Below are 22795 nucleotides of genomic sequence, written 5' to 3'. Positions count from 1 at the left end.
AGAGGGAGATTTCATCTGTCAAGGTTGTCAACAAACCAGATAAAGAAAGAAGCGTTTCTACGCTGCGTACAAGATCTTTTATTAATGGGAGTGATCCATCCGGTTCCGCGGTCGGAACAAGGACAAGGGTTTTACTCAAATCTGTTTGTAGTTCCCAAAAAAGAGGGAACTTTCAGGCCAATCTTGGATTTAAAGATCCTAAACAAATTCCTAAGAGTTCCATCGTTCAAAATGGAAACTATTCGGACAATTTTACGCATGATCCAAAGAGGTCAGTACATGACCACAGTGGATTTAAAGGATGCTTACCTTCACATACCGATTCACAAAGATCATTACCGGTATCTAAGGTTTGCCTTTCTAGACAAGCATTACCAATTTGTAGCTCTTCCATTCGGATTGGCTACGGCTCCAAGAATCTTCACAAAGGTTCTGGGTACTCTTCTAGCGGTTCTAAGACCGCGAGGAATTTCGGTAGCTCCATACCTGGACGACATTCTGATTCAAGCTCCAAGCTTTCAAACTGCCAAGTCTCATACAGAGTTAGTACTGGCATTTCTAAGGTCGCATGGATGGAAGGTGAACGAAAAGAAGAGCTCTCTCTTTCCACTCACAAGAGTTCCTTTCTTGGGGACTCTGATAGATTCTGTAGAAATGAAGATTTACCTGACAGAAGACAGGTTAACAAAGCTTCAAAATGCATGCCGTGTCCTTCATTCCATTCAACACCCGTCAGTAGCTCAATGCATGGAGGTGATCGGCTTAATGGTAGCGGCAATGGACATAATAGTACCTTTTGCTCGCCTACATCTCAGACCTCTGCAATTGTGCATGCTAAGTCAGTGGAATGGGGATTACTCAGATTTGTCCCCTACTCTGAACCTGGATCAAGAGACCAGAAATTCTCTTCTATGGTGGCTTTCTCGGCCACATCTGTCCAGGGGGATGCCATTCAGCAGGCCAGACTGGACAATGGTAACAACAGACGCCAGCCTACTAGGTTGGGGCGCTGTCTGGAATTCTCTGAAGACTCAGGGATTATGGAATCAGGAGGAGAGCCTCCTTCCAATAAACATTCTGGAATTGAGAGCAGTTCTCAATGCCCTTCTGGCTTGGCCCCAGTTATCAACTCGGGGGTTCATCAGGTTTCAGTCGGACAACATCACGACTGTGGCTTACATCAACCATCAGGGAGGGACAAGAAGCTCCCTAGCAATGATGGAAGTATCAAAGATAATTCGCTGGGCAGAGTCTCACTCGTGCCACCTGTCAGCAATCCACATCCCGGGAGTGGAGAACTGGGAGGCGGATTTCTTGAGTCGTCAGACTTTTCATCCGGGAGAGTGGGAACTTCATCCGGAGGTCTTTGCCCAAATACTTCGACGTTGGGGCAAACCACAAATAGATCTCATGGCGTCTCGTCAGAACGCCAAACTTCCTCGCTACGGGTCCAGATCCAGGGATCCGGAAGCAGTTATGATAGATGCCTTGACAGCACCATGGACCTTCAGGATGGCTTATGTGTTTCCACCCTTCCCGATGCTTCCTCGATTGATTGCCAGAATCAAACAGGAGAGAGCATCAGTGATTCTAATAGCACCTGCATGGCCACGCAGGACTTGGTATGCAGATCTAGTGGACATGTCATCCTGTCCGCCTTGGTCTCTACCTCTAAGACAGGACCTTCTGATTCAGGGTCCATTCAAATATCAAAACCTAACTTCTCTGAAGCTGACTGCTTGGAAATTGAACGCTTGATCTTATCAAAGCGTGGTTTTTCTGAGTCAGTTATTGATACCTTAATACAGGCTAGGAAGCCTGTTACTAGAAGGATTTACCATAAAATATGGCGTAAATACTTATACTGGTGCGAATCCAAAGGTTACTCTTGGAGTAAGGTTAGGATTCCTAGGATATTGTCTTTTCTACAAGAAGGTTTAGATAAGGGTTTATCGGCTAGTTCTTTAAAGGGACAGATCTCAGCTCTGTCCATTTTGTTGCACAAGCGTCTGTCAGAAAATCCAGACGTCCAGGCTTTTTGTCAAGCTTTAGCTAGGATCAAGCCTGTGTTTAAAACTGTTGCTCCACCATGGAGTTTAAACCTGGTTCTTAACGTTTTACAAGGAGTTCCGTTTGAACCCCTTCATTCCATTGACATTAAACTGTTATCTTGGAAAGTTCTATTTTTAATGGCTATTTCTTCGGCTCGGAGAGTCTCTGAGTTATCAGCTCTACATTGTGATTCTCCTTATTTGATTTTTCATTCGGATAAGGTAGTTCTGCGTACAAAACCTGGGTTCTTACCTAAGGTAGTCACTAACAGGAATATCAATCAAGAGATCGTTGTTCCTTCCTTGTGTCCGAATCCTTCTTCAAAGAAGGAACGTCTTCTGCACAATCTGGATGTAGTTCGTGCCCTCAAGTTCTATTTGCAGGCAACTAAGGAATTTCGACAAACGTCTTCCCTGTTTGTCGTGTACTCTGGGCAGAGGAGAGGTCAAAAGGCTTCGGCTACTTCTCTCTCCTTCTGGCTTCGTAGTATAATTCGTTTAGCCTATGAGACTGCTGGACAGCAGCCTCCTGAAAGAATTACAGCTCATTCTACTAGAGCTGTGGCTTCCACTTGGGCCTTTAAGAATGAGGCCTCTGTTGAACAGATTTGCAAGGCTGCAACTTGGTCTTCGCTCCATACTTTTTCCAAATTTTACAAATTTGACACTTTTGCTTCTTCGGAGGCTATTTTTGGGAGAAAGGTTCTTCAGGCAGTGGTTCCTTCTGTATAATGAGCCTGCCTAGCCCTCCTGTCATCCGTGTACTTTTGCTTTGGTATTGGTATCCCAGAAGTAATGATGACCCGTGGACTGATCACACATAACAGAAGAAAACATAATTTATGCTTACCTGATAAATTCCTTTCTTCTGTTGTGTGATCAGTCCACGGCCCGCCCTGTTTTTTTTTTTTTTTTTTTTTTTAAGGCAGGCAAATATTTTCTAAAATTATACTTCAGTCACCTCTTCACCCTTGGTTTCTCCTTTCTCGTTGGTCCTTGGTCGAATGACTGGGAGTGACGTAGAGGGGAGGAGCTATATGCAGCTCTGCTGGGTGAATCCTCTTGCATTTCCTGTTGGGGAGGAGTTATATCCCAGAAGTAATGATGACCCGTGGACTGATCACACAACAGAAGAAAGGAATTTATCAGGTAAGCATAAATTATGTTTTTCTATGGGATGCTTAAAATTTGACAGCCAGACCCTGGCACGCGGTAATGGTGGAAAGTGCGCCTTCGGAAACTGTCGGTTAGCGCAATGCCTTCCGGCAGCATTTTATTGTGGTTTGTGCACAAACCCAATTTCAATAGAAATGAGACCAATAATTAATTAATCTTCTAAGCACGTAAACCTCTCAAGGGAAACACGGAGTATGGTTTTATTTTAAGTTGGTGAATGCGTTTTCCTTGCTTCTCTCTCAGGCACAGATGCAGGATGCAAAAAGGAGGAGTGAAGAAATTGAAGCTTATCTGAGAAAACGAACAACGGATTATGAAACTGCTCAGCAAGGTAAGTCTGTGTGTGCAAAGCAGTTGTGCACAATTTAGTAGCGCTTTTGTAAAAACAATATCAAATAATTCTAAATAAATTTATAGGCAAAGTCACCACTCAAATCCAACTTGAAATCACAGTTCAGCTTCTTGATTAAAGATCAGCTTATTCTCGTTTAGGATATATTAAAATGCTAGGGTGATGCTCTGTGCAGCTGTAATCCACTGATTTAAAGAGATAGGAAACCCACATTTCTCCAACATAGGTGTGTCCGGTCCACGGCGTCATCCTTACTTGTGGGATATTCTCTTCCCCAACAGGAAATGGCAAAGAGCCCAGCAAAGCTGGTCACATGATCCCTCCTAGGCTCCGCCTACTCCAGTCATTCTCTTTGCCGTTGTACAGGCAACATCTCCACGGAGATGGCTTAGAGTTTTTTAGTGTTTAACTGTAGTTTTTATTATTCAATCAAGAGTTTGTTATTTTAAAATAGTGCTGGTATGTACTATTTACTCAGAAACAGAAAAGAGATGAAGATTTCTGTTTGTATGAGGAAAATGATTTTAGCAACCGTTACTAAAATCCATGGCTGTTCCACACAGGACTGTTGAGAGGAATTAACTTCAGTTGGGGGAACAGTGAGCAGTCTCTTGCTGCTTGAGGTATGACACATTCTAACAAGACGATGTAATGCTGGAAGCTGTCATTTTCCCTATGGGATCCGGTAAGCCATGTTTATTAAGATTGTAAATAAGGGCTTCACAAGGGCTTATTAAGACTGTAGACTTTTTCTGGGCTAAATCGATTCATTATTAACACATATTTAGCCTTGAGGAATCATTTAATCTGGGTATTTTGATAAGTTTATATCGGCAGGCACTTTTTTAGACACCTTTCTCTTTAGGGGCTTTCACAAATCATAGGCAGAGCCTCATTTTCGCGCCGGTGTTGCGCACTTGTTTTTGAGAGGCATGACATGCAGTCGCATGTGTGAGGAGCTCTGATACATAGAAAAGACTTTCTGAAGGCGTCATTTGGTATCGTATTCCCCTTTGGGCTTGGTTGGGTCTCAGCAAAGCAGACACCAGGGACTGTAAAGGGGTTAAAGTTAAAAACGGCTCCGGTTCCGTTATTTTAAGGGTTAAAGCTTCCAAATTTGGGGTGCAATACTTTTAAGGCTTTAAGACACTGTGGTGAAATTTTGGTGAATTTTGAGCAATTCCTTCATATTTTTTCGCAATTGCAGTAATAAAGTGTGTTCAGTTTAAAATTTAAAGTGACAGTAACGGTTTTATTTTAAAACGTTTTTTGTACTTTGTTATCAAGTTTATGCCTGTTTAACATGTCTGAACTACCAGATAGACTGTGTTCTGAATGTGGGGAAGCCAGAGTTCCTTCTCATTTAAATAAATGTGATTTATGTGACAATGACAATGATGCCCAAGATGATTCCTCAAGTGAGGGGAGTAAGCATGGTACTGCATCATTCCCTCCTTCGTCTACACGAGTCTTGCCCACTCAGGAGGCCCCTAGTACATCTAGCGCGCCAATACTCCTTACTATGCAACAATTAACGGCTGTAATGGATAATTCTATCAAAAACATTTTAGCCAAAATGCACACTTATCAGCGTAAGCGCGACTGCTCTGTTTTAGATACTGAAGAGCATGACGACGCTGATAATAATGGTTCTGAAGGGCCCCTAAACCAGTCTGATGGGGCCAGGGAGGTTTTGTCTGAGGGAGAAATTACTGATTCAGGGAACATTTCTCAACAAGCTGAACCTGATGTGATTACGTTTAAATTTAAGTTGGAACATCTCCGCATTCTGCTTAAGGAGGTATTATCCACTCTGGATGATTGTGACAAGTTGGTCATCCCAGAGAAACTATGTAAAATGGACAAGTTCCTAGAGGTCCCGGGGCTCCCAGAAGCTTTTCCTATACCCAAGCGGGTGGCGGACATTGTAAATAAAGAATGGGAAAGGCCCGGTATTCCTTTCGTCCCTCCCCCCATATTTAAAAAATTGTTTCCTATGGTCGACCCCAGAAAGGACTTATGGCAGACAGTCCCCAAGGTCGAGGGAGCGGTTTCCACTTTAAACAAACGCACCACTATACCCATTGAAGATAGTTGTGCTTTCAAAGATCCTATGGATAAAAAATTAGAAGGTTTACTTAAAAAGATGTTTGTTCAGCAGGGTTACCTTCTACAACCAATTTCATGCATTGTCCCTGTCACTACAGCCGCGTGTTTCTGGTTCGATGAGCTGGTAAAGGCGGTCGATAGTGATTCTCCTCCTTATGAGGAGATTATGGACAGAATCAATGCTCTCAAATTGGCTAATTCTTTCACCCTAGACGCCACTTTGCAATTGGCTAGGTTAGCGGCTAAGAATTCTGGGTTTGCTATTGTGGCGCGCAGAGCGCTTTGGTTGAAATCTTGGTCAGCTGATGCGTCTTCCAAGAACAAGCTACTTAACATTCCTTTCAAGGGGAAAACGCTGTTTGGCCCTGACTTGAAAGAGATTATCTCTGATATCACTGGGGGTAAGGGCCATGCCCTTCCTCAGGATCGGCCTTTCAAGGCCAAAAATAAACCTAATTTTCGTCCCTTTCGTAGAAACGGACCAGCCCAAAGTGCTACGTCCTCTAAGCAAGAGGGTAATACTTCTCAAGCCAAGCCAGCTTGGAGACCAATGCAAGGCTGGAACAAGGGAAAGCAGGCCAAGAAACCTGCCACTGCTACCAAGACAGCATGAAATGTTGGCCCCCGATCCGGGACCGGATCTGGTGGGGGGCAGACTCTCTCTCTTCGCTCGGGCTTGGGCAAGAGATGTTCTGGATCCTTGGGCGCTAGAAATAGTCTCCCAAGGTTATCTTCTGGAATTCAAGGGGCTTCCCCCAAGGGGGAGGTTCCACAGGTCTCAGTTGTCTTCAGACCACATAAAAAGACAGGCATTCTTACGTTGTGTAGAAGACCTGTTAAAAATGGGAGTGATTCATCCTGTTCCATTAGGAGAACAAGGGATGGGGTTCTACTCCAATCTGTTCATAGTTCCCAAAAAAGAGGGAACGTTCAGACCAATCTTAGATCTCAAGATCTTAAACAAGTTTCTCAAGGTTCCATCGTTCAAAATGGAAACCATTCGAACAATTCTTCCTTCCATCCAGGAAGGTCAATTCATGACCACGGTGGATTTAAAGGATGCGTATCTACATATTCCTATCCACAAGGAACATCATCGGTTCCTAAGGTTCGCATTCCTGGACAAGCATTACCAGTTCGTGGCGCTTCCTTTCGGATTAGCCACTGCTCCAAGGATTTTCACAAAGGTACTAGGGTCCCTTCTAGCTGTGCTAAGACCAAGGGGCATTGCTGTAGTACCTTACTTGGACGACATTCTGATTCAAGCGTCGTCCCTTCCTCAAGCAAAGGCTCACACGGACATTGTCCTGGCCTTTCTCAGATCTCACGGATGGAAAGTGAACGTGGAAAAGAGTTCTCTATCTCCGTCAACAAGGGTTCCCTTCTTGGGGACAATAATAGACTCCTTAGAAATGAGGATTTTTCTGACAGAGGCCAGAAAAACAAAACTTTTAGACTCTTGTCGGATACTTCATTCCGTTCCTCTTCCTTCCATAGCGCAGTGCATGGAAGTGATAGGTTTGATGGTAGCGGCAATGGACATAGTTCCTTTTGCGCGCATTCATCTAAGACCATTACAACTGTGCATGCTCAGTCAGTGGAATGGGGACTATACAAACTTGTCTCCGAGGATACAAGTAAATCAGAGGACCAGAGACTCACTCCGTTGGTGGCTGTCCCTGGACAACCTGTCACAAGGGATGACCTTCCGCAGACCAGAGTGGGTCATTGTCACGACCGACGCCAGTCTGATGGGCTGGGGCGCGGTCTGGGGATCCCTGAAAGCTCAGGGTCTTTGGTCTCGGGAAGAATCTCTTCTACCGATAAATATTCTGGAACTGAGAGCGATATTCAATGCTCTCAAGGCTTGGCCTCAGCTAGCGAGGGCCAAGTTCATACGGTTTCAATCAGACAACATGACAACTGTTGCGTACATCAACCATCAGGGGGGAACAAGGAGTTCCCTGGCGATGGAAGAAGTGACCAAAATCATTCTATGGGCGGAGTCTCACTCCTGCCACCTGTCTGCTATCCACATCCCAGGAGTGGAAAATTGGGAAGCGGATTTTCTGAGTCGTCAGACATTGCATCCGGGGGAGTGGGAACTCCATCCGGAAATCTTTGCCCAAGTCACTCAACTGTGGGGCATTCCAGACATGGATCTGATGGCCTCTCGTCAGAACTTCAAAGTTCCTTGCTACGGGTCCAGATCCAGGGATCCCAAGGCGGCTCTAGTGGATGCACTAGTAGCACCTTGGACCTTCAAACTAGCTTATGTATTCCCGCCGTTTCCTCTCATCCCCAGGCTGGTAGCCAGGATCAATCAGGAAAGGGCGTCGGTGATCTTGATAGCTCCTGCGTGGCCACGCAGGACTTGGTATGCAGATCTGGTGAATATGTCATCGGCTCCACCATGGAAGCTACCTTTGAGACGAGACCTTCTTGTTCAAGGTCCGTTCGCACATCCGAATCTGGTCTCACTCCAGCTGACTGCTTGGAGATTGAACGCTTGATCTTATCGAAGCGAGGGTTCTCAGATTCTGTTATCGATACTCTTGTTCAGGCCAGAAAGCCTGTAACTAGAAAGATTTACCACAAAATTTGGAAAAAATATATCTGTTGGTGTGAATCTAAAGGATTCCCTTGGGACAAGGTTAAGATTCCTAAGATTCTATCCTTCCTTCAAGAAGGATTGGACAAAGGATTATCTGCAAGTTCCCTGAAGGGACAGATTTCTGCCTTGTCTGTGTTACTTCACAAAAAGCTGGCAGCTGTGCCAGATGTTCAAGCCTTTGTTCAGGCTCTGGTTAGAATCAAGCCTGTTTACAAACCTTTGACTCCTCCTTGGAGTCTCAACTTAGTTCTTTCAGTTCTTCAGGGGGTTCCGTTTGAACCCTTACATTCCGTTGATATTAAGTTATTATCTTGGAAAGTTTTGTTTTTGGTTGCAATTTCTTCTGCTAGAAGAGTTTCAGAATTATCTGCTCTGCAGTGTTCTCCTCCTTATCTGGTGTTCCATGCAGATAAGGTGGTTTTACGTACTAAACCTGGTTTTCTTCCAAAAGTTGTTTCTAACAAAAACATTAACCAGGAGATTATCGTACCTTCTCTGTGTCCGAAACCAGTTTCGAAGAAGGAACGTTTGTTGCACAATTTGGATGTTGTTCGCGCTCTAAAATTCTATTTAGATGCTACAAAGGATTTTAGACAAACATCTTCCTTGTTTGTTGTTTATTCCGGTAAAAGGAGAGGTCAAAAAGCAACTTCTACCTCTCTCTCTTTTTGGATTAAAAGCATCATCAGATTGGCTTACGAGACTGCCGGACGGCAGCCTCCCGAAAGAATCACAGCTCATTCCACTAGGGCTGTGGCTTCCACATGGGCCTTCAAGAACGAGGCTTCTGTTGATCAGATATGTAGGGCAGCGACTTGGTCTTCACTGCACACTTTTACCAAATTTTACAAGTTTGATACTTTTGCTTCTTCTGAGGCTATTTTTGGGAGAAAGGTTTTGCAAGCCGTGGTGCCTTCCATCTAGGTGACCTGATTTGCTCCCTCCCATCATCCGTGTCCTAAAGCTTTGGTATTGGTTCCCACAAGTAAGGATGACGCCGTGGACCGGACACACCTATGTTGGAGAAAACAGAATTTATGTTTACCTGATAAATTACTTTCTCCAACGGTGTGTCCGGTCCACGGCCCGCCCTGGTTTTTTAATCCGGTCTGATAATTTATTTTCTTTAACTACAGTCACCACGGTTTCATATGGTTTCTCCTATGCAAATATTCCTCCTTAACGTCGGTCGAATGACTGGGGTAGGCGGAGCCTAGGAGGGCTTTGCTGGGCTCTTTGCCATTTCCTGTTGGGGAAGAGAATATCCCACAAGTAAGGATGACGCCGTGGACCGGACACACCGTTGGAGAAAGTAATTTATCAGGTAAACATAAATTCTGTTTTTTTCTTTCAGGATTCAGATAGAGCATGCAATTGTAAGCAAGTTTCTAATTTACTCCTATTATCAAATTGTCTTTGTTCTCTTAGTATGCTTTGTTAAAGGGACAGTATGCACTCATTTTCATATAACTGCATGTAATAGACACTACTATAAAGAATAAGATGCACAGATACTGATATAAAAATCCAGTATAAAACTGTTTAAAATAAGACCCTCCCCCTTCTTTTGCATATGAGAAGACCCTTTACACAAACAGGCTCAAGCTGGAGAAGGTAGCTGACGGTATTCTCATACAACTTTGGGGCTTGGTTAGGAGTCTGAAAATCAGAGCAAAGTTATTTAAAAATAAGCAAAACTATACATTTAAAAAACCCAAAAAACAACAACCTGTATGCGCTATATAAATCATCTACAAAACATTTATGCAAATAAAAAATGAGTCTATAATATCTCTTTAAAGGAGCAGCCATGCACTACTGGTTGCTGACTGAACACATGGGTGAGCCAATGAGAATCCGAATATATATGCAGCAACCAATCAGCAGCTAGAACCTAGGTTCTTTGCTGCTCCTGAGCTTTCCTAGATAAACCTTACAGCAAATGATAACAAGAGAGGGAAGCAAAATTAAATAGAAGTAAATGAGAAAGTTGTTTACAATTGTGTTCTCTATCTGAATCATGAAAGAAAAATGTTGGGTTTCATGTTCCTTTAAAGGCCTCTCTGGAACATTGTTCAAGAACTGATACCAGGAGGTGACACTACACCACTTTGCGTTTCACCTATACATTGAATGCACTTTATCAAGAGGTAGGGCACAAGGCTTTGTATTTTGTATAGTAATTATTATTTAGTCTTTCATCCATCAGAAGTTGGTTTCAATCTTGTGACCCAGAGAACCAGTTATCCAACTCTGTTCTCAGTGGTGTCCATCATTTTCTTTCTGCTAGTGACGTCTGGTAATAAGGATCTAAGATGGAAATGATTCAACTGGATGTCCAGTGTTTTTCAGACTCTACGTATTTTTTTTATTCTGCAGATTTGCAAGCAAAGCTTATGAGCAAAGAGAGTGAGGTTCAGAGTCTGCACAGCAAGCTGACGGATACCATAGTGAACAACCAGCAGTTGGAGCAGAGGATTATGCAGCTAATGGATGCAGGACATGATGAAGGTCTTCAGATGCAGGTGCAGGTACTGCCTTTTGGCTTAATGTGCTGTCCCTCTCACATAATAATATTATTTGCTGTATATAGAGAGGCTCTAAGCTGTGCGTTACAGTAATGGGACAAGACTGTTCTATTATCTCACAATAAATTATTATACATAAGTGTGTAACAAGTTCTACATGAACACCAAAGTTGTTTCAATTCTTTTTCAATGGCCAACTTTTCCCACCAATTGCGTTAGATTAGCTGCTATCATCTTATCTTTGTACCTCATCTCTAGCTAGTTAAGGACAGATGAGCAGCAGGGTTGGGCTTATGAAGTCTGCAGTGTGCACTTCAGTTCCCCAAATAGGGGGAAAAAAAAAATCAGAATTAAATTACAAAAAAAAGGGGGGGAGGGATAATAAAATGATATTGCTATGTTGCTTTTGCTGCACATAGACATTTTATTTTACAATCTCCAAAGCTTTTCACATGTCTTTTAAACGGCTAGAATGGCTTATACTGTGCTTGTTATTGCTGCCATCGGTCCCGTTTTAGGGTATGCAATATGGTTATACGTCTAATCTTAACAAAGTAATGTATTCATTTGGTAACACATGAACTGAGCTTAATAATCATTTTTAAACTATCTGATTCATTGTGTACTTAGCTGCAGGGCCAGCAGGAAATGCCATAACATGCTGAATAGTAGTAACCATTTTATTGTAGTTTTTCCCCGCAGAGGTGACATTTCCACCTTATATCCAATAGCAGTGCTAGCCATACGACACTTGAGACAAAAAAAAAAAAAACACTTCAGAGTTTGTCGCATGCCATATGGCTAGCATGGCTATGAATACGAAGTGGAAACGTCGCCTCTTAAAAATAAATAAAAATAAATGCATACATTTGTGGTGGGTGGCCGGAGAAGGGTAATGTAAGAACTTTTTTTTTCTTTCTCTACAATCCGTTAAAGGGACACTGAACCCAAATGTTTTCTTTTGTGATTCAGATAGAAAGTTGCTTAAAATTGCATGCGCTAATTTACTCCTATTATCAATTTTTCTTCGTTCTTTTGCCATCTTTATTTGAAAAAGAAGGCATCTAAGCTTTTTTCTTGGTTCAGACCTCTGGACAGCACTTTTTTATTGGTGGATGAATTTATCCACCAATCAGCAAGGACAACCCAGGTTGTTCACCAAAAATGGGCAGGCATCTAAACTTATATTCTTACATTTCAAATAAAGATACGAAGAGAATAAAGGAAATATGATAATAGGAGTAAATTAGAAAGTTGCTTAAAATTTCATGCTCTATCTGATTCACAAAAGAAAAAAAATTGGGTTCAGTGTCCCTTTAATGCCTCCAGTGTGGCTCCTCTAGTAAGCTTACACATTCTTGAAAAGCAGCTTAGTGGTTGTGGCTTTGCATACTGTTAAAGGGACCCTGAACACAAATGTTTTCGTGATTTAGATAGAACATGCAATTTTAAGCAACTTTCTAATTTACTCCTATTATCAAATTTTCTTCATTCTTTTGGTATCTTTATTTGAAAAGCAAGAATGGAAGTTTAGATGCCGGCCCATTTTTGGTGAACAACCTGGGCTGCTGTTGCTGATTGGTGGTTAAATTGACCCACCAATAAACAACTGATGTCCGGGGGTTTGAACCAAAATTGTCAGGCTCCTTAACTTAAATGCCTTTTTCAAATAAGGATAGCAAGAGAACGAAGACAATTTGATCATAGGAGTAAATTAGAAAGTTGCTTAAAATTGCAATCTCTATCTGAATCCGATAGATGTCCATTTAAGGCAGAATTGTTAATTAAAATACTTAAAGGGACATAAAAGCTTATTTAAAATGTCACATAATTCTGAACTATGTGCAGAATTATGTAATCTAAGGAAAGCCTTTTCTTTAAAAAAAAAAAAAAAAAAGTTAAAATAAAGAATTAGGCAGTTAAGTTTACATATTTTCCAAGTATAGAGGTCATCATTGGTGCAGCAGTTTTTTTTGTTTTTTTTTAAACAACCATGTTGTCTAGTCGCAGGCCTTTCAACTAAATGTAGCGTGCTCCTGTGCTAGGTAAATCAGACAGCAGGTTTACCTAGTGCAGGTGCACGCTACATTTAGTTGAACAGCTTGATTAGGCGCCCTGTGATTAGACAGCACAGTTGTTTAAAAAAAAACCAAACAAAATGCTACACCAATGAGGACGTCTACACTGGCAAAATAAGTAAACATTTAGCTGCCTAATTCTATATTAGATTCCTTAGATGACTTATGGTGTAGAATTCTGTAACATTTTAAACACGGTTTACTGTCCCCTTTATTAATCTGATTTGCTGGCTGCTTATTTCTCTTTTAAAAACCACTACAACAAAGCTTCAGAAAACCTCCTCCTCTAGGCAGCTGGCAGGACCAGTGATGACATTTTATTTATCCGAGGAGGTTTAAACTTTTTTTTCTTCTTTTTTTTCCAAGGAGCTTCTGAAACAGAACGAAGCCCTCAATGTACAAATACAGAAATATCACTCGCAAATAACAGCACAGGTAACTTCAGTTTTCAGGAATTGTTTGTGTGAAAACTTGTTCTCTCTCTCTTGTCCTCTTCTCTCTCTCTCTTGTCCTCTTCTCTCTCGTTCTCTTGTCCTCTTCTCTCTCGTTCTCTTGTCCTCTTCTCTCTCGTTCTCTTGTCCTCTTCTCTCTCGTTCTCTTGTCCTCTTCTCTCTCGTTCTCTTGTCCTCTTCTCTCTCGTTCTCTTGTCCTCTTCTCTCTCGTTCTCTTGTCCTCTTCTCTCTCGTTCTCTTGTCCTCTTCTCTCTCGTTCTCTTGTCCTCTTCTCTCTCGTTCTCTTGTCCTCTTCTCTCTCTCTCTTGTCCTCTTCTCTGTCTCTCTTGTCCTCTTCGCTCTCGTTCTCTTGTCCTCTTCGCTCTCGTTCTCTTGTCCTCTTCGCTCTCGTTCTCTTGTCCTCTTCTCTCTCGTTCTCTTGTCCTCTTCGCTCTCGTTCTCTTGTCCTCTTCTCTCTCGTTCTCTTGTCCTCTTCTCTCTCTCTCTTGTCCTCTTCTCTCTCTCTCTTGTCCTCTTCTCTCTCTCTCTTGTCCTCTTCTCTCTCTCTCTTGTCCTCTTCTCTCTCTCTCTTGTCCTCTTCTCGTTCTCTTGTCCTCTTCTCGTTCTCTTGTCCTCTTCTCGTTCTCTTGTCCTCTTCTCTCTCTCTCTTGTCCTCTTCTCTCGTTCTCTTGTCCTCTTCTCTCTCGTTCTCTTGTCCTCTTCTCTCTCGTTCTCTTGTCCTCTTCTCTCTCGTTCTCTTGTCCTCTTCTCTCTCGTTCTCTTGTCCTCTTCTCTCTCGTTCTCTTGTCCTCTTCTCTCTCGTTCTCTCGTGCTCTCTCAAGAAAAAAACACAGAACTAATGGCACTAGTATAGGTTAAACTCAGGATGCTCTGTTTGGTAACTAAGATTATATATATCTCTTTACAAATACTTAGTAGAGTCAGGTGCTTTGTACCTTTTTAGTTTCAAAAAAGGGAAGGGAATTTCAATCCTGGGATTGAAAATATTGTGCACTTGGAAAGCACTCTTACCTAAGAAAAGGAGGCTCAAGGTTGGAACAAAGATTCTCAGGGAGGAGAGACGGTCTTAACCGTAACAAGTTAAAATTTAACATTTAGTATTATTCTCAATAAAATAATGGTCCACAAACAAACATATATACTAAAATGAAAAACACAGATGAGGTAGGGGATATCGTGTGCAGCGTGTGTTTGGCGTAAAGAGTTACTGATGGGGTTAATTCGTAAACCTAGGACAAATTTATTCCCTTCGCGAAAGAATAGTATACGGCACTAACATTTAACTGTACCGTATACTATTCTTTTGCGAAGGGAATACATTCTTGACTAGGGATTATTCATCCTAGGTTTACGAATTAACCCCATCAGTAACTCTTTACGCTAAACACACGCTGCACACGATATCCCCTACCTCATCTGTGACCGTCTCTCCTCCCTGAGAATCTTTGTTCCAACCTTGAGCCTCCTTTTGTTAGGTAAGAGTGCTTTCCAAGTGTACAATATTTTCAATCCCAGGATTGAAATTGCCTTCCCTCTCTTGCTCTCTCTCGTGTTCTCTCTCTCGTGTTCTCTCTCTCTCGTGTTCTCTCTCTCTCTCTCTCGTGTTCTCTCTCTCTCTCTCTCGTGTTCTCTCTCTCTCTCTCTCTCGTGTTCTCTCTCTCTCTCTCTCTCGTGTTCTCTCTCTCTCTCTCTCGTGTTCTCTCTCTCTCTCTCGTGTTCTCTCTCTCTCTCTCGTGTTCTCTCTCTCTCTCTCTCTCTCTCGTGTTCTCTCTCTCTCTCTCTCGTGTTCTCTCTCTCTCTCTCTCGTGTTCTCTCTCTCTCTCTCTCTCTCTCGTGTTCTCTCTCTCTCTCTCTCTCGTGTTCTCTCTCTCTCTCTCTCGTGTTCTCTCTCTCTCTCTCTCTCGTGTTCTCTCTCTCTCTCTCTCGTGTTCTCTCTCTCTCTCTCGTGTTCTCTCTCTCTCTCTCGTGTTCTCTCTCTCTCTCTCTCTCTCTCGTGTTCTCTCTCTCTCTCTCTCTCGTGTTCTCTCTCTCTCTCTCGTGTTCTCTCTCTCTCTCTCGTGTTCTCTCTCTCTCTCTCTCTCTCGTGTTCTCTCTCTCTCTCTCGTGTTCTCTCTCTCTCTCTCGTGTTCTCTCTCTCTCTCTCGTGTTCTCTCTCTCTCTCTCGTGTTCTCTCTCTCTCTCTCGTGTTCTCTCTCTCTCTCTCGTGTTCTCTCTCTCTCTCTCTCGTGTTCTCTCTCTCTCTCTCTCGTGTTCTCTCTCTCTCTCTCTCGTGTTCTCTCTCTCTCTCTCTCGTGTTCTCTCTCTCTCTCTCTCGTGTTCTCTCTCTCTCTCTCGTGTTCTCTCTCTCTCTCTCGTGTTCTCTCTCTCTCTCTCGTGTTCTCTCTCTCTCTCTCTCTCGTGTTCTCTCTCTCTCTCTCTCTCGTGTTCTCTCTCTCTCTCTCTCTCGTGTTCTCTCTCTCTCTCTCTCGTGTTCTCTCTCTCTCTCTCTCTCGTGTTCTCTCTCTCTCTCTCTCGTGTTCTCTCTCTCTCTCTCTCGTGTTCTCTCTCTCTCTCTCTCGTGTTCTCTCTCTCTCTCTCTCTCTCTCTCGTGTTCTCTCTCTCTCTCTCTCTCTCTCTCGTGTTCTCTCTCTCTCTCTCTCGTGTTCTCTCTCTCTCTCTCTCGTGTTCTCTCTCTCTCTCTCTCGTGTTCTCTCTCTCTCTCTCTCTCTCTCTCGTGTTCTCTCTCTCTCTCTCTCTCTCGTGTTCTCTCTCTCTCTCTCTCTCTCTCTCGTGTTCTCTCTCTCTCTCTCTCTCTCTCTCTCTCTCTCGTGTTCTCTCTCTCTCTCTCTCTCTCTCTCTCTCTCTTGTGTTCTCTCTCTCTCTCGTGTTCTCTCTCTCTCTCTCTCTCTCTCTCTCGTGTTCTCTCTCTCTCTCTCTCTCGTGTTCTCTCTCTCTCTCTCTCTCTCTCTCTCGTGTTCTCTCTCTCTCTCGTGTTCTCTCTCTCTCTCTCTCTCTCGTGTTCTCTCTCTCTCTCTCTCTCTCGTGTTCTCTCTCTCTCTCTCTCGTGTTCTCTCTCTCTCTCTCTCTCGTGTTCTCTCTCTCTCTCGTGTTCTCTCTCTCTCTCTCTCGCTCGTTCTCTCTCTCTCTCGTGTTCTCTCGTTCTCTCGCTCTCTCTCTCTCTCTCGTTCTCTCTCTCTCTCTCTCTCGCTCGTTCTCTCTCTCTCTCTCGTTCTCTCTCTCTCTCTCTCTCTCTCTCTCTCTCTCTCTCGTTCGTTCTCTCTCTCTCGTTCGTTCTCTCTCTCTCTCTCTCGTTCGTTCTCTCTCTCTCTCTCTCGTTCTCTCTCTCTCTCTCGTTCTCTCTCTCTCTCTCGTTCTCTCTCTCTCTCTCGTTCTCTCTCTCTCTCTCGTTCTCTCTCTCTCTCTCGTTCTCTCTCTCTCTCTCGTTCTCTCTCTCTCTCTCGTTCTCTCTCGTTCTCTCTCTCTCTCTCTCGTTCTCTCTCTCTCTCTCTCTCTCTCTCGTTCTCTCTCTCTCGTTCTCTCTCTCTCTCGCCCTCTCTCTCTCATCATTGCCTTCTCTCTCGCCCACTCTAACACCATTGCCCTTTCTTGTCCTTTCTCTCCTTCACAAATCCATCCTTACTTGGCTGTGTTCAATAGACAAAAACATTGCTTTGAAAATGCAGTAGTACTTGTTCCACAACAATAAAACAAAAAATAACTTTGAGCTATTATCTTTTTCTATTTCTTTCTTTCTGTATTTTTAGTCCCAGGCATCAGTCCTTGTGGAAGAGATGCAGAAAACGTAAGTTTACATATAGGTAAAATATGTGTAAGATATTTAGCCTAAGCAAATGAGAAGGGCCTGTTTCTCTAGATCTCTTTGTGGTGGTGAGATTCTATTATAGAAGCATTGTCAGTATTATGAGGCCATTCAGGGATTGTTTTAAAGGAAATTTCTAACTTGGAGATTGTGTATCTCATTAAAGGAACAGTAAAGTTTAATGAGATGGATGGAGCATGCAGTTGTAAGCAATTTTCCAGTTTACATCTCTAAGTCAAATTAGCTTCATACTTTTGGTATCCATTGTTGAAGACATACCTAGGTAGACTCATGAGCAGCAATGCACTACTGGGAGCTAGCTGCTGATTGGTAGCTGCACATATGCATCCTGTCTTTAATCTGTTCAGCTAGTTACCAGTATTGCATTGCTGCTACTGATCCTACTCTTCATTAAAGGATACCAAAAGAACAAAGCTAATTTAATAATTGTAGTAAATTGCATTGTATGTTCTTAGAGCATCAACATGTTTGTTTGATTTATTTATTTGTTTTTTAATTAAAGGGACAGTCTTCTCCAGAATGTTTGTTTAGAAAGATAATCCCTTTATTTCTATTCCCCGGTTTTGCATAACTAACACAGTTATATTAATGCACTTTTCTTTCCAATGGCATGGAGAGTCAACAAATCATTCTAATTACTAGTGGGATATTCTCTCCTGGCCAGCAGGAGAAGGCAAAGAGCACCTCAGCAGAATTGTTAAATGTCACTTCCCTTACCCATAATCCTCAGTCATTCTCTTTGCCTCTGTCAAGGGAGGATGTGCGAAAATGGTGTCTGAAGATTTTTAATTCCTTTATGGGTACTTTCCCTGCAAGCAAGGATTGGGGTCAAGCTGTGTCCATGTCAATCTCAATCTCTTTAGTAAGAGTAATGGTGGCTATTAGCAGTTAGAAGACGGCGAGGTGGTCTTTGCTTAAATTTCTAACATTATTGCTTCCCCTATTATTGAAAGCCAGGGTTGGTTACTCTGTTCTTTACTTTCTACAGGTCCCAGGTAGAAGTGGAGGAATTTACCACACCTTAGAAAACAGTTCCTGCCTGACAGAGCAGGATCCACAGGTAAGTGCTTTCTCTTCTAGGTTAGAAGGTACCAGCACTATAAGGTGCCGGAAGGTATTCCTTTTATGGAAATCATTCGGAAGAAATTCATTAATCCTTAGAATCCTCAAGAGGCGAGGTTGCCAATCAATATTTTAGAACTCTGTGCTATTTTCAGGGCTCTTCAGACTTGGCCTCTATTAGAGAATCCTTCATTCGTTTTCAGACAGACAATATCACAACTGTGGCATATGTCAATCATCAGGGTGGGACTCGCAGTCCTTTAGCGATAAAAGAAGTATCTTGAATACTTTCTTGGGCGGAATCCAACTCCTGTCTAATTTTTGCGATACATATCTTAGGTGTAGACAATTGGGAAGTGGATTATCTCAGCCGTCAGTCTTTAAATCCAGGGGAGTGGTCTCTCTTTCCAGATGTATTTTGTCAGATAATACAGATGTGGGGTCTTCCCGAAATAGATCTGATGGCTTCCCATCTAAACAAGAAACTTCCCAGGTACCTTTCCAGGTCCAGGGATCCTCAGGCGGAGATGGTGGATGTGTTAGCAGTTCCTTGGTTTTACCAACCTGCTTACATCTTTCCGCCTCTAGTTCTTCTTCCAAGGCTGATCTCCAAGATCACAATGGAACAATCGCATGTGTTTCTGATAGCACCAGCATGGCCTCACAGATTTTGGTTTGCGGATCTTGTCCGGATGTCAAGTTGCCATCCTTGGCCACTTCCGTTAAGACCAGACCTTCTGTCCCAGGGGCGGTTTTTTCATCAGGATCTCAAATCGCTAAATTTGAAGGTATGGTAATTGAACGCTTAGTGGTGAATAATACTTTGCTACATGCTCGTAAGTCTGTTTCAAGGAAGATTTATTATCGGGTTTGGAAAACCTATATTTCATGGTGTTCTCATAAATTCTCTTGGCATTCTTTTAGAATTCCTAGAATTTTACAGTTTCTTCAGGATGGTTTGGATAAAGGTTTGTCTGCAAGTACTTTTAAGGGACAAATCTCTGCTCTTTCTGTTTTATTTCATAGAAAGATTGCTAATCTTCCTTACATTCACTGTTTTGTTCAGGCTTTGATTCGTATCAAGCCTGTTATTAAATCAATTTCTCCTCATTGGACTCTTACTTTGGTTTTAAAGGCTTTGCAGGCTCCTCCTTTTGAGCCTATGCATTCTTTGGATATTAAACTACTTTCTTGGAAAGTGTTGTTCCTTTTGGCTATCTCTTCCGCTAGAAGAGTTTCTGAATTGTCTGCTCTCTCTTGTGAGTCTCCTTTTCTGATTTTCCATCAGGATTAAACTATTTTGCGAACTTCGTTTACATATCTTCCTAAGGTTGTGAATTCTAACAACATTGGTAGGGAAATTGTTGTTTCTTCTTTGTGTCCTAATCCTAAGAATTTTCTTGAATGATCTTTACATTCTTTGGATGTTGTAAGAGCTTTGAAATACTATGTCGAAGCCACTAAAGATTTCAGAAAGACTTTTAGTCTATTTGTTGTTTTTTTCTGGTCCTAGGAAAGGTCAGAAACCCTCTGCCATTTATTTGGCATCTTGGTTAAAGCTTTTGATTCAGAGAATTACAGCTCATTCTACTAGATCAGTCGCCACTTCTTGGGATTTTAAGAATGAAGCTTCGGTTGATCAGATTTGCAAAGCAGCAACCTGGTCTTCTTTGCATACATTTACAAAATTTTACCATTTTGATATATTTGCTTCTTCTGAAGCAGTCTTTGGTAGAAAAGTTCTTCAGGTAGCTGTCTCAGTTTGATTCTTCTGCTTATGATTTAAGTTTTTTTTCTTGAAATGTATAAGAAAGACTTATTTTTTTGTATGGATTTAATTTTTCAGCGGAAATAGCTGTTTTTATTTTATCCCTCCCTTTCTAGTGACTCTTCTGTGGACTTCCACATTGTAGGAATTTCCATCCCATACGTCACTAGCTCATGGAATCTTGCCAATTACTTGAAAGAAAACATAATTTATGTAAGAACTTACCTGATAAATTCATTTCTTTCATATTTGCAAGAGTGTATGTATACCTGGGATATAGTCTTTTTTTCAATTTGACTTGTTTTTTCTTTGAAAACTTGTGGGCAAATTAGGCTCGCAATGGCGCAAAATGCTGTTATTTATTGCTTCATTCTTGGCGTGAATGTGCGTGTCATGATGCAAGTTCCTTATTTCCTGCGTCTTAGTTGGGGCTAGATTGTTTGGCGCGAAATTGTTATGTCGCGAGTTGCATCATTTCCGGATGTTTGTGGGCGCCAAAAACATTCTCAAATTCCTTTTGCGTTGTGCGTCATACTTGGCTCCAAAAAATGTAGTTTCTTACATGTAATTGGCAAAAGTCCATGAGCTAGTGACATATGGGATATACATTCCTACCAGGAGGGACAAAGTTTCCCATACCTCCAAAATGCCTATAAATACACCCCTCACCACACCCACAATTCAGTTTTACAAACGTTGCCTCCCTATGGAGGTGGTGAAGTAAGTTTGTTCTTGATTTTCTTCTGTGATATGCGCTTCTCAGCATTTTGAAGCCTGATTCCTCTCAAAGTACAGTGTTTGTCAGAGGAATGTGAAGGGAGTATCACCTATTGATTCTATGGTTTTCCTCATGGGAAATCTTTTCATAGGTTCTCTGTTATCGGTCGTAGAGGTTCATCTCCTACCTCCCTTTTCAGATCGACGAGATACTCTCATATTCCATTACCTCTACTGATAACTATTTCAGTACTAGTTTGGCTATCTTCTATATGTGGATGGGTGTCTTTTGGTAAGTATGTTTTCATTACTTAAGACACTCTCAGCTATGGTATTAATATAAAGTTTTAAATATATGTATTGTACTTATATTTGCCATGAGTCAGGTTTATGTGTATTTCCTTTTGCAGACTATCAGTTTCAAAATTGGGAAACATATTTAGGAAGTTATTTTTTCTCACCTGGGGTATAGTCTTTTCTTCAAATTGACTGCTTTTTCATTAAATTTTGCGGGCAAAATTAGGCTTGCGAGGTCGCAAAATGCTGATGTTTATTGCCTCATTTTTGGCGCGAAGTTTCCTTGCACAAAGTTGCGTCTGCCATGACGTGAGTTGCGTCATTTCTGGATGTTAGCGCCAAAAAAATTAATTTTGCGTTGTGCGTCATACTTGGCGCCAAAGAATTTAATTATTTAAACCCCACTTCCTATATGCCTCTTGCCTTTTTATGCTCAGAGGGCTATGCTGTTTGCATTTTTTTCCCATTCCTGAAACTGCCATATAAGGAAATTGATAATTTTGCTTTATATGTTGTTTTTTTCTCTTACATTTGCAAGATGTCTCAATCTGATCCTGTCTCAGAAACAACTGTTGGAACCCTGCTGCATGATAACAGTTCTACCAAAGCTAAGTGTATCTGTTGTAAGTTAGCAGATATTATATCTCCAGCTGTAGTATGTAACAGTTGTCGTGATAAGCTTTTACATGCAGAGAATGTATCCATCAGTAGTAGTACAATGCCTGTTGTTCCTTCAACATCTAATGTACATGATATCCCTGTGAATATAAAGATTTTGCTGATGCGATTCAGAAGGCTTTGTCTGCTATTCCGACCTTCTAATAAACGTAAAAGGTCTTTTAAAACTTCTCATAAAGTTAATGAAATGTCAAATGACCGACAACATACTGAATTATCCTTCTCTGATGGGGATCTATCTGATTCAGAAGATCCTACCTCAGATATTGACACTGACAAATCTACTTATCTCTTTAAGATGGAGTATATATGTTCCTTGTTAAGAGGTGTTGATTACTTTGGATATTGAGGAATCTAGTCCTCTTGATACTAAAACTAGTAAATGTTTAAATTCTGTTTATAAACCTCCTGTGGTTACTCCAGAGTTTTTTCCAGTTCCTGATGCTATTTCTGATATGATTTAAAAGGAATGGGATAGGCCTGGTACTTCTTTTATTCCTTCTTCTAGGTTTAAAAAGTTGTATCCTTTGTCCTTTGCCAGCAGCTAGATTGGAGTTTTGGGAAAAAATCCCCAAAGTTGATGGGGCTATTTCTACTCTTGCCAAACGTACTACTATTCCTATGGAAGATAGTACTTCTTTTAAGGATCCTTTAGATAGGAAACTTGAATTGTATCTAAGTAAAGCTTTTTTATTTTCTGGCTATATTCTTAGGCCTTCTATATCTATGGCTGATGTTGCAGCTGCATCAGCTTTTTGGTTGGAAAGCTTAGCACAACAGGAAACAGACCATGATTTGTCTACCATTGTTCGCTTGCTTCAACATGCTAATCATTTTATCTGTGATGCTATTTTTGATATCAAAATTGATGTTAAATCTATGTCTTTAGCTATTTTAGCTAGAAGAGCTTTGTGGCTCAAATATGGGAATGCTGACATGGTATCCAAGTCTAGATTACTATCTCTTTCTTTCCAAGGTAACAATTCATTTGGTTCTCAAATCAAACACAAGGAAAGAGGCGCCGTATGTGTGAATCTGAAACAGCTGACATCAGATAGAAAACATGTGCAGGGTACTCACAATATGGAAAGGC

The 22795-nt window shown here is 41.8% G+C and overlaps 1 protein-coding gene across 1 annotated transcript in view; it reads left to right on the top strand.

Annotated features, from left to right (window-relative positions):
- Nucleotides 1–22795, top strand: part of KTN1 (kinectin 1) — a 394527-nt gene that overhangs the window by 164479 nt on the left and 207253 nt on the right. The window contains 4 exon segments of the mRNA XM_053697334.1: nt 3471–3558; nt 10682–10833; nt 13275–13343; nt 17104–17141. Of these exon segments, the coding sequence (XP_053553309.1) occupies nt 3471–3558; nt 10682–10833; nt 13275–13343; nt 17104–17141 (347 nt within the window).

This window comes from Bombina bombina, chromosome 1 (assembly GCF_027579735.1).
Source record: "Bombina bombina isolate aBomBom1 chromosome 1, aBomBom1.pri, whole genome shotgun sequence".
NCBI classification, from domain to species: domain Eukaryota; kingdom Metazoa; phylum Chordata; class Amphibia; order Anura; family Bombinatoridae; genus Bombina; species Bombina bombina.
This window is presented reverse-complemented; position numbering and strand designations above follow the sequence as displayed.